This window comes from Nomia melanderi, chromosome 8, assembly GCF_051020985.1.
Source record: "Nomia melanderi isolate GNS246 chromosome 8, iyNomMela1, whole genome shotgun sequence".
In the NCBI taxonomy this organism is placed as follows: Eukaryota; Metazoa; Arthropoda; class Insecta; order Hymenoptera; family Halictidae; genus Nomia; species Nomia melanderi.
Window position 1 is genome coordinate 15,580,005 of NC_135006.1, and position 11,630 is coordinate 15,591,634.

Genomic DNA, 11,630 nt, shown 5'->3' on the forward strand with positions numbered 1-11,630 from the left:
TGGGAGTGCGAGAGAAAGAGAGAGAGAGTAACAGAGGGAAAAAGAGGAAGAACGGTTGAGAGTGCGGCGGAGAGCGATGATTGAATTATTTAAAACGGGCCGTCTGCGAAGCGGCCTGCTCCCGGACACACACCGGGACACCTCCCTTCCGCTTCTTGGTACTGTACACTCTTTAGATGCATGTAGAGCGAATACCTCACGACGACGAAGAAAAAAAGATCACTCTGTTGTAAATATAATTTTATATGTACGACCCGGAGAATGAGGTGTGTAGTAGCGGGACACACAAAGCAGACACGTGCCCGCCGAGCTTCGCCTTCTCGATCATCCCCGCTCCGAATCTGTCTTTATCATCCCGTCGCGCGGTGAACATTCCGAATTGCACCGGTTCATCGAACCCGTCTCTAAAGAGATTCCAAGGGTCGACTCATCGGGCTCGTTAATATATGAAAATCGTATTCTTTTCGTTGCACGGGTCGTTTCCGCGGAGTTCGTTTTGTCTCGGTGAAAATCTTATTTCTCAAAGAAGTCGCGTCGGAAGCGAGCGTTATTACGTGCGGGCAAGTTTCTTGTTCCCCATCCGAAGTGAAACCTCGCCAGAGAATTCGGGATAAAATGAAGCACCGGCTTCGCGAAACTTCGTGCGATCACGGGCAAATAATTTCACCGGCACGGTACCCCGGATCGAATCGGAAATTCCTGTCCGTGGCGTCCTTGTTTTCCGCGAAACGTGGCCGCGTTATCGATTACGGGCGGCGATGGGCGAGAAAGGGGGATGGCGAATTCGCGGGCGAAACTAAAGGTGAACCGTAAATGGTGTTACATGTACTTACATCGCGGGGAACGAGAGCGCACGACCAGTCACGTTATGATCAAAGACGCGTACAATCAAAGAGTGCGAGAGGAGCGACGAGGGATGGGGGGAGAAAGAGTGGGAGAGAGGGAGAGAGAGAGAGAAAGAGAAAAAGAGGGTAAGAGCACGCGGAAAACGCTCGCTCGAAAACCATGTCGAGGGAAACGCACGACGGAATTAGAGGAAGGACAAACGCTTTTGTACGATTTTACGTCCATGTTAGTCAAACACGTTTTTCAAGGTCGTTTTTTATATATATGCGGTATATATATATATAAATATGTATACACAGAATACGCGTGTACAGTAGGTACGACGGAACCTAATTTATTATCATTGTTCTTATTTAAAGAGACGGGGACGTCGTTGTATTCCCCCCGGCAGCCTGCAATCTATATTCGCCACCACGTACTTTATCGTAAACGAAGAATTGTTATATTGACGCTAATGCGTAACGCGTGTAACGTATTAATTATTATTAATTTTATTATTATTACTATTATTATTATTATTATTATTATTATTATTAATCATTATTGAGCAGCGATCGAAGAAGAAACCGAGGAGTTCCTTTTACCTTATCGTTTTATTTCGTTCGATTATGTGAACGTTTGGTCAGGTCCGATACTCGGAGATATGGAAGGTAACGGAACGCGCGATAATGAAAGCGAAGGCACGAGAACGGAACCGACAGATGATCCGCTTCCCAGCTCGGAACGCGTATACGAGTCGCGGAAAAAAGAAAACGAAATATTCTTATTTATTATTGGGTTCGAATCGGGAGTATACGGGGGTGCCGCGTTCCTCCCCTACAGTCTCGCTAATTTTAGCTGCGATTTAGCGATATAGGCAGAAAACAGAGGACAGATAATGGAAAAAAAAGTAACGAAACATAGGCACTAGAATACCTCGGAAGATAACAAGTAGTACACTTGAAAGTTAGCTTGCACGGGCGTTCTCCTTTTCCATCGTGCCGCGTTGCAGTCTAACCGTGGATGATCGGCTGAGGGCCGTGTGAATCGAAGGGTGAACAGAGGTAAGGGTGAAAGATCGATAGTCCAAAGGGGAGGGAATGATGAAAAGCCGGTGAATCGTTTGAACGTGGATCGTAAAGAGCACGTGAAATCGGCCCGATCGATGGGGAGAACACCAGCTCGCAGAACAGGGTAACTAGCTCTAACATCTATCTCTTACATCACTTAAGAAAGAAGAAACTAAAACGACAAAAGAAAACAAAAAAAAAAATACCAACGTCTATCACACTCGTTCACCTTATGGTATCACAGGTTCACTCTAATCACGAATGTCGGCCAAGGCTAACTCGAGACACTATCACACCTTCGTATTAATAAACGATTTACTATTCAATTTCACAGGAACGGCTGCGTCATTTCATCCCTTCCTTCCCGATCGTATCCCTCGCCCGAACTCGGTCGCCGGGGATTTCAGTTCGCATTAAAATCGTTTGAAAATTTCAACGAGCAACATTTTCGAAGTAAGAAAAACGCGGGTCCGCGGTGTTTAAATATTCATTATCGGGCGCGGGGCAAAGCGACCGTGAGTAATCTGTGAAAACGGAGGAATAACGGGATCGCGGGGTCCAATTTCGCGCGCATGTTTTCCATTAGCCACGCATCGGTTGGCGCGAATGCAAATTTCATTGGGAAATCGTTTGTCACGGGAATAAACATTTCATCGTTACGAATGCGTTTATGAAAGCTCGTCGAGCAGCTGGCCAACTGTTCGCCGCGGCAGCGGCGGCCAGCGAAAGTACCGATCGGAATTGCACGGTTAACGCGTCCGAGATCGAGTTTCGATCGTCACTGAAAATCAACGGGTCGACGCGCTCGACCGAACCGCGAATTTCCACGGGGGTGGAAGAAAATACTGGAAATCTGATTATGCGCCGGTAGAGTGTCCCGGGATTGCGTCGGGCCGGGCCATTGATCATAATATTCGAAACGGATTCGTTCGTTTCGGCACCGTGGGAACTTGCTATCGGAGAGAGAGAGAGAGGATCGCTGGGGCAGCGAAATTAATTAAACGAAGGCACGACCTAACCCCCGGAGTAGTCGGGGAACGTAATAGACAATCGAATCAACCGTTCGCTCTGTTGTTTCCGTTAATTTTTCGATGAACCCTTCAGTCGAGCTACTGAAAGCCCGTACTACGCTCTGCGAATTTTCATTACTACTCAAGGTCGTCGACTTTGTATCAGCGGAAAGTTATTAATTAAGGTAAGATGGAAAGAAATTAATTATCGCTTTTTAAGAGGACGCGAACGGTGGGAACGGTCCGTGTCGGAACGAAATGCTCGCGGGGCGAGGTGGCGCGAGAAACGGGCGGCTGGATGCAAACAAGAACCGCATGACTGAGCAGCTCGCGATGATCAATATTAATGAAAATCAGACGCAACCGGTGAGTAGAACGAGCAGCCCGCGCATAAAATTCCGCTTCTGCTGCCTTCTTTCCGCGTCGGGATTAACCTGAACCCCCGCAATATTTCGGCTTAAATTAAATTTCCGCGAACGACACCGGCCGTATTGTTCGGCCCTAAGTTGCCGTTTAATTAAACAGTTTGTAGCTCCTAGCGAGATGTTTCTATTTAAATGAAACGCGCGGACAACTTTCCAACTTTGATACCGCCGTACAAAGAAGACGGCCGGCCTTCGTTGCCCGGCTGCTGGCTGAATTTTCTTCCCTTAATCGAAATCCACCCCTCGAAGGGACAGATTTTCTGCTCGGTCCGTAAGTAGATTATAGCTGCCAGTTCGTGCGTCTTTAACGAGCTAGGGATCGCGAAGAATTCAAGACGCTGTATTATATCGCCCTCGTAACAAGTAAGTGGAAATAATTTCGTTGCGGAGTGAAGAGACCGGTGGAAGTTGCGACAACTGGATCTCGTCGTCTTTAAAAAATTATCTCGAATACCAGACGAGGTGTGTTGCAATCCTCGTTCCAGCGAGTATCGAGTTACAACAGAACCTTTTCTTTTAAAAACAATCGTTCACTCGCAGCTTTGCACACATATAGAAAACGTACGAAATACGCGTTCGAAAGTTTCAATTCGATTCACTACGTCCCCAGGGCAAAAATATTCTCGTGGAAAAGCGAACGTTCACGACGATCCCAAAAAAGATCTAGGTGACTGGGATCCACGGTTGAGTCGGCGCCGCGATTTCGATCCTTTCGATAAAAAGGAAAGATAAAGATGAAAGGGAGAATCTCAGGATTCAAACGTATCTTGTAGTGTATTCAAGAGACGACGAGAGCCCAGCCCCATTTCCTCGGATGTCGGAGCGTCGCACTGGGGGACAACTTTTCGCATGCAAAGCTTCTACATTTTTGAGAACCGCGGTCCCATCGGGTGGCCTAGTTCTTTTTCTATTTTCGCCGGTTCGCCTTCACCCGCTCGGAAGATTAGAGCGGTCGGTCCGTCGGTGGAGGGTCGGCTAGCAATTAACGCGCTGGACGCGCGGCGCGTGTGTACACGCGGTGAATTCGCGCGTCCCCGCACCGCACCGCGCCGCTTGAAAACGGACCACGACGGAGAAAAGAAAAGCCAGTGGCGACGCTAATTGCGCAATGGACGAAGTGGAGGAGCGGACTCTTCAGAGCGGAGGCTTTCTCGCGTTTTAAGGAGCTCGGTGAAAAGGAAGGTGGCGCCGTGGCCAGACGCTTACGGACCCGCCTTGCGGCCTAGTGTGCTCGTTCCGGCCGTTTCAAGTGCCGTACATAATGTAACCGCCGGTGTAATGAAGCTTTCGTACGTTTTCCCTGCGATAATCACTACTCTAGGAAGCTCTCGGCCGCAAACGAGCGGGACGGGAGCCGCGCGGACCTTGTCCCGTTTTGTTCGGCGGTTGAACGCGATCCAGCGACATGAATATCTCCGAGAAATCCTGAAACGAGGATCCCCGACGACGCACGGGATCGATTTTCATCCATTTTCATTTTCTACTTCCATTTCATTCGAAATGTAGACCAGCTGGCGGAAGGGGTTGCGAAACGTTGGCCTTGGAAAGCGAATCGATTCCGTTTTGTAACCTTCAATGTCACACTTTCCATCGTACGCGACAGAAGCGTATAGTGCCGTACGAGAGGAATGGACGAACGGAAATAGTACATACTTGGATGGGGCGCGACGCGAGCGCGATGTAATCCCCGGATTTCGGGACGTTTTAAATTTCAATTACTGGGGATGGTGGGCGCCGACCCGCGTCCGTTGCCGTACGTGTAAATATGCGACTCGATTGTCCGGTCGGTCAATAAAATGCTCCGTTCTGAATATACAACCCAGGAATCGAGCCGCGGTGTCAGGCGCGGACAGAGCGGGAGCCGGCGCCGCTAATAATTAAATGCCGGCCGGATTGGTCGGAACGTTGTTTTAATCCTGTCATTACCCACAATGACGATAGTACCGCGTGCCGCGGTCATTCATTGAGGCGAGTCAATTACGGGAAAGCATTATCGAGTTCCGAAGGGTGTAAAACGGGAAATAATGATATTTTGATCGCGGCTGCCCTCTCGACGCTATTCGATCCCGTTTCACCGCTCGAAACCCTTTGTCAAAGTGACGAAGCAACAGAGAGAACGCGCGCGTGCACGGTCGAACGCACGGTTAATCCATGCTCCGCGACAAGAGTCGTTCTGCCCGCAATTCCGCGCGATCGAGCGGATCGCGCTAGTCGGCCAAAATTTCCCGCGGAACAAAGAACGCGCGCCGCTTTTTCGAGCGATTGATTTCGAAAAATTCGCCGAACAAATACTACGGTCAGTTTGTTTAACTAATTAAATACCGAGCGGCGCGCCTCTGCCAAGATTTCCGGTGTGTATCGCGTATCGCGAGGGTTCCCCTGAATCTTTCACCCCTGCGTGACCAGGCGCGGCGATCCGGCGAGCCGCTCGTTTACGTCTGGCCAGTTGTGCCTCGTTTTTGTTGGCATCGCTCGGTGGTAATTAATAATGGCGCGATACCTACCGTCGCGCCGATGAGTATAGCGTACATCGGTCATGATTTATGGAAGCGTAATGAAGCCTGTTCCCCGCAGGCGACGCGGGGTAACCGGCAGGAGCGTGTGCAGTTGAAGGGCGAAAGAGAAGCTAACAGCGAAACGGGCCGCCATAAGGAACGCCGAAAGATGGCCCCTTTCCAGGGCGCAATAACGCGTGTTCCAGCTAAGAAGGGAGATCTTCCGTCTGGTAAAGATGTCTGACACTGTGGGGTGCGTATCGTCTGTCTGAAACTATCCGCCCACTTGAAGTAACAAGAAGGGGGTGTCGCCTCGGCACGAAACTTAGCGCCGTTCAAAGTCGATCCCTTCGCTGTCGCATAAATTACAAACGATCCCCGCGACGCGGACCAGTTAAAATCTAGAACAATCGGGCACACGATGTTCCGCACGATAAAAATTTGCATTCCTATCGTCCTCGTAAAACCGACGGTGGCGTCGCGCGCGCGTAAAAACGAAAAGACGACCGAGATAGACAGACGAGGAGGAGCGGCGAGCGGCACTAAATAAGGCAGCGATGTCCCGCAAAAATGCTGTCCCTTTCCTCGGAGAGAGCAGTCGGAAGAAATTGGTCTGACGAAAATTTATGCAGGGTCGAATGGCCGGACACGACGTCCACGAGGAGAAAGTCCAACTCGTGCGGCTTGTTTTATATTCCGTGGCCGGACGCCGGGACGCATCCCCTTTCGGACCTTTCAACCGGCTCCTTTTTAATAATTTACAAGATCGACGTACTACAATCGACGTATCTCCCTTCCGAATGATACCGAAATGATGCCCCGGTACGCGTTTTCGACTGTCGATCGAATTTTCGAGCGATGCGCGCGTCCGAATATTCGCTCGGGGCGCGAAATCCGACGGGGGGATGATGGGTGGGAACGCCAAAAACCGATAATCCTCGACAGCTCGAGCGAGCGCGTCGAACATTAACGAGAAGATCCCGTGCGGGGTATTCGTTTCGCGTTGAAATTACGAGGCACGGGCTGAGCCCCGTCGTTAAGGAGCAGCGCGGTTCTTCTGCGAAGGCAGGGCGCAAGAAAATTTACATCCTCGAAAAAGCGGAGCAAACGCGCGATGGGCGTTCTCCCCCGACCGGGGGAGGGGGAGGAGTCCGATAAAAAAAGTCATTTCTCGCGGCGGGCTCCGCCGACGAGTTCCACCGGTTCCGTGCGCCGCGAAGAGACTTTTTACGGGGTTGTTCCGCAATTTCCTCGGGACAAACTCGCCCGTAATGGACTGTATGCGTCATACTTACCGCGCATGAAATAACAATTAAGCGCATTAATTAACAATAAACGGGGATTTCGACGTAGGGGTGGATGTCGCGTTTGCTTGAGACGTAAAACGCCGGGACGACGCCCTCTCCGATCGTACGGGGCTCAAGTCCGCGGAAAGAAACGGCCGCGTCCGGGCACGATCCGCAACCGAGCGACTTTTAATACCGTTCCAGACAGGGACCGGTTGCCACTGCCGCGTCGAGACCGCAGCCACTTTTATCGCGACGGGACACGAAACTTGCGCCGGCCAGCCGACCGCGCGCGGCGCGCCTCTAATTGCGCGGCGTACTTTCATTCGTACGGTTTTTATCCCCGCGGTGGCTTACCGTGTCGCCCCCCACCCTCCGCGCGACCGTCTCATTTCGGCGAACGAAAGGAACGCATGAAATGGCCGAAACCGCTCGGTACACTGTCCCGAGTGCGGTCCCGGACTAATTTTTGCGGCGTGCCGTTTCAGGTGCCCTCCCCCGAATTGCGACTCGTCGAGAGACGGCATTAGGTAAATGGCGAAGTCGTTTCTCTTTCTCTTTTACTCGCGGGACAACAGTCGAACGGGTCGGACAATTGAGCAAACGGTAGCCGGCGAATTCTTTCCGAGACGCGTCGCGGGGAGGTTGAAACAAAATTGCGAAATTACGGTCGGCGGGCACGAAATTGCCGAGCAGGGATCAACGCTCGCGACCAATGAAATAACAGGCTACACGTGGCTCCGCGGAAATAAAGGGGCAACGGCAATTTCAACTTCTCGATATCAATCTTGGAGGTGGTGGACGGGGATGAGGGAGGATCGTGGTATCGCGGTGTCGGTATCAACCACGAACGCGTTGGCGTCGCTCGGGCTGTCGTTACCGGTGAAAACGAAAGAAAAAGACGTCGGGCATCGGACGTCGCGGGGGTGGGGAACGCGAGCGTAGGGCGACGAGACGCGGCCGCGAATCCGCTCCGTTTGTCTCGAGCGCTGTGACGCCCTCGTTATCGACGTCCTTGTACGCGGAACTCATTTGCTTAATTGCCGTGATTACCAGCCGGGCCGCCGTCGTTGAAGCCCGCTTGGAATTGACGGCGGTGCCCGGCCATCTTTCCAGACGAGACGTAATTCGCGGGAACGTACGACCGCGGAGCCGGCGTGCAAAGGTGCACGCGCGGCGAACCCCAGACGCGGACATTCGGGAATGCACGTCACGATGGAACGAGGCCGACCTGGCGGAGCCGCACGCACCCCTTCGGGGGTGGTTTCGCGGGCTGAAAAATAATCGGCCTCCATCGCGCCGCGAAAAACTCGGGACAGGTATCACGACACTGCATTGCGCCCGCACGAATCATTCGCCGCTCCGTCCTGTTCCGATTGACGCGTCGATCACAGGGGGCGTTTTAAATTCCCGGCCGCGGGAAAAATGTGTCCCGAATAGCATTGAAATGCAGATTACGTTTGCACGGGCTGGTTAAATCGGGCACCAGCGGAAGGAACTGATTTGATATTTTGATAGCGCAGACCGGCTCTGACAACTGTAGAATAGTCGAACAGCCAAGCGGCATCCTGTTGTCAGCCGCGACGAGTTATTATCGCGAATAAATAATCGGGTTTTCCACTTCCACACCGAGTCACCGAGACCAACGATTTCCGATTTCCTGATTTCAATCGTAATAACTTTCTTCAGAGGATTATCGGGCTGTCGCGTCTGGCGTGATCGATAGATAGAGCACCTTAAGCAGCCTCCGCGTTGCTCGGGCGTGGAACGGCATTAAATTGGTTGCATTCGGGCGTCGATACGTTCGCATAATTGCAACGCGGTCGCGCCGGGAAGTGCGATGACAAAGCTTTTTCCGGGACAGCAGCAATCCGCGTCGAATTCATTGTGATATAATCGAATAACGAACGAAACAGGGGTCAACAAAATACGACGGCACGGTTCATTGTTGTTGCAAATGATTGTTAGCGATGCGCGTGATTCGATCCGATGGCGACGCGAAACAAAACGATTGTTGCGGTTGATTATGGTGTCGCCGCCGGAACGAATTGTGAATCGCGAACTGATATGTTCTATCTTCTGCGCCCGGTTCGCGGTTGTTAATGAGAAAAAAGGGCAAAAACCGAATCGAAATTCGGAGTTCGCGTTCCAAAAATTGCTGCACTGGATTTTGTGGAACGTCTCATCAATAAATAAACGCGAAAATGGAAGGCAGAAGCGACGATATACGTTTCGTTCGTATTCGGATCTCTATTACAAATTCATTCGAGTTTCCTCGAACCGAGTAAAAAGATCGTACGGTAGGGTCTTCATTATTCGCGTGTCTCATTAGCCGAATATTCCCTCGGCCGAATAGTGCCAGTTCACGGAGACATTAGTTCGAATAATGGAGGTCCCCACTGTGTCGCGATTCACGTCGCCACACGCTTCTTTCTGCATTAAGCATGCGACCGTGCATTAGAAGCGAACATTACACGGTGACCGAAGTGGCCCGACGTCATGAAACTGTTCCAATTGCTCCCTCGTTTATTATTCCATTAGGTAGAACCGGCAGTCTTCCCGTTGCAGCGTCAAGTTATGGGAAGTGCGAATTATTTACGGAGCAAACGTACCCTTAACGTCGGTGCATGCAGATTTACCGGAGCTACTTCTGCTCATTATCGCATACGAGATGGTAGTCGCCGACAGCTTTGAATAAATAAATGTGTTTCGGTCATGGTACTGACCACGGAACGATCGTTAATAGTTTCTCGATATTTATCGGACCACTGGCCTCTTAAACAATCCCTACTTCTCATCCGTTGCAATATCTAATTGTCATCAAAGATTGTAAAGTACCTCTTGATTAACGTCATCCAGGAATACGCATCTGAAGATGTCGTAAAAACGCGAGTAGCATTCGCAAGCCTTTTTACGCGCGTCCCGTTTTTTCGATGCGAACATTAGATTGACGCGTGCGCGACCCTCATCTGAAGACTCTCCGCGATTCCCTTTGGTAGAGCCACGGAGGTCGCGGTCTTAAAAAATTCCCGCAATATGTGTAACATTTTTGACTCGATCTCTTCTTGCCACGAGAATTTCTTCCGCTCCGCGGTGAATTCCGCGCATTTCACGTGGTAAAATGGGGTGTCTTTTGAATAATTCATAACCGCGAAATGTTGTTCGTATACGTCGAAATTATTTAAAGTGAACTCCTTATTTGCAAATCTCAGGAAGCAGTTTTTGTTCGCGAATAATCTCACGGGTTTCATGAACCAGCGCACGTCGAATTTAACTTTACCAATTTCTGATCTCTGATATAACACGGTCTGTGCCAGATAAGCGTAAGATGTGAAATAAATACTATTATTTCGAATGGCGGATCTTTTAAATGTTAAGTTATATATGAATACTGAGAAAAAACTTTCAATTTTGAATTCCTGTCTCTATGAACCACTTCCTGTACTTCAATCTTCTGGTAAATTCTCTTCAATGTGACCAGTTAAGAAATAAGTGTCATCTGGCTGTGTTTGTACAAAGCTTTCCTCAAGAAAAGATTCAGCTACCCACAGTAGCAGAAAGCACAGTAGCTTGCCTTTGAGTCATTTATTTGCCCTTCAACAAAGTCTGTAGTAACTTTTTGTTCACATTCAACATCTTTTATAGGAAATAAAATAAAGTGTAACTCCTTCTGGTAAATGCAAGAAAAGTACTTACTGTTCTGAATTTGGAATCATCTTTAGATTTATAGCCGACCCTACTGCAATCATAATATATCATAATAGCATTCTGTCTTCTACAGAACTGCTGCATAGAGAATATGAATGGTTATATCTTAATATTTCTTTTGTTACGAATTCTATTTTTTCATCCTCCTTAGTTTCAATATCAGAACATATTAATGTACACATACGAATGTAAAAGACCTGGTATATTTGATAAGTTTTGTCTAGCAATATTCATATTATAAATCCATACGGGATCATTAAATAAATGTTATTTGAGTCTTACGCTGAAATACCTTCCTCAGAAGAAACAAGTAGCTTCCAAACAGAATTATTCAGTCCCCTAGTATTGTCATAAGTAATTCTAAATAAATGAAATACTAAATTATAATCACAGATGTAGTGCTTAGACGTTGTAGCTTCATAAACTGTAAATATAATCTGAAAAATTGAAGAAGAAATTGCATATAAAGTAACGTGGGTTTGACATTTGTAATTTATAGTGTTTAATGGTTAGTTTTACAAATAATTAACAATATTAGATGACACAGTAATAAAAAAGATTTTATAAAATTGTTACAGTGTTTAATGTAATAAGTTCTACCAAAATTTACCTGAAAATTCAGGATCTCTGTAGATAGAAATACTTAAAAACATAACCTCTTTTCTGTTACTAAAATTTGTAACAGCAAGAAACACTATGTTTATTATTACATGTCACTCTATTAACTTGTCTTATATAAGATTTATTTATTCTTCAATTCCAATTTAAAATTATTGTTATTTTATTAGAATTAGTACTTTCTGTTATAGGG

The 11,630-nt window shown here is 48.5% G+C and overlaps 1 protein-coding gene across 1 annotated transcript; it reads right to left on the minus strand.

The window, feature by feature from the left end:
- Positions 1–9,931: 9,931 nt before the first annotated feature.
- TTLL12 (Tubulin tyrosine ligase-like 12) lies at positions 9,932–11,472 on the minus strand. Its single transcript, XM_076370023.1, is given in 6 exon segments — positions 9,932–10,062; positions 10,065–10,536; positions 10,808–10,897; positions 10,945–11,039; positions 11,112–11,243; positions 11,430–11,472. Coding segments are annotated over 6 exon segments (963 nt in total).
- Between the last annotated feature and the right edge of the window lie 158 nt (positions 11,473–11,630).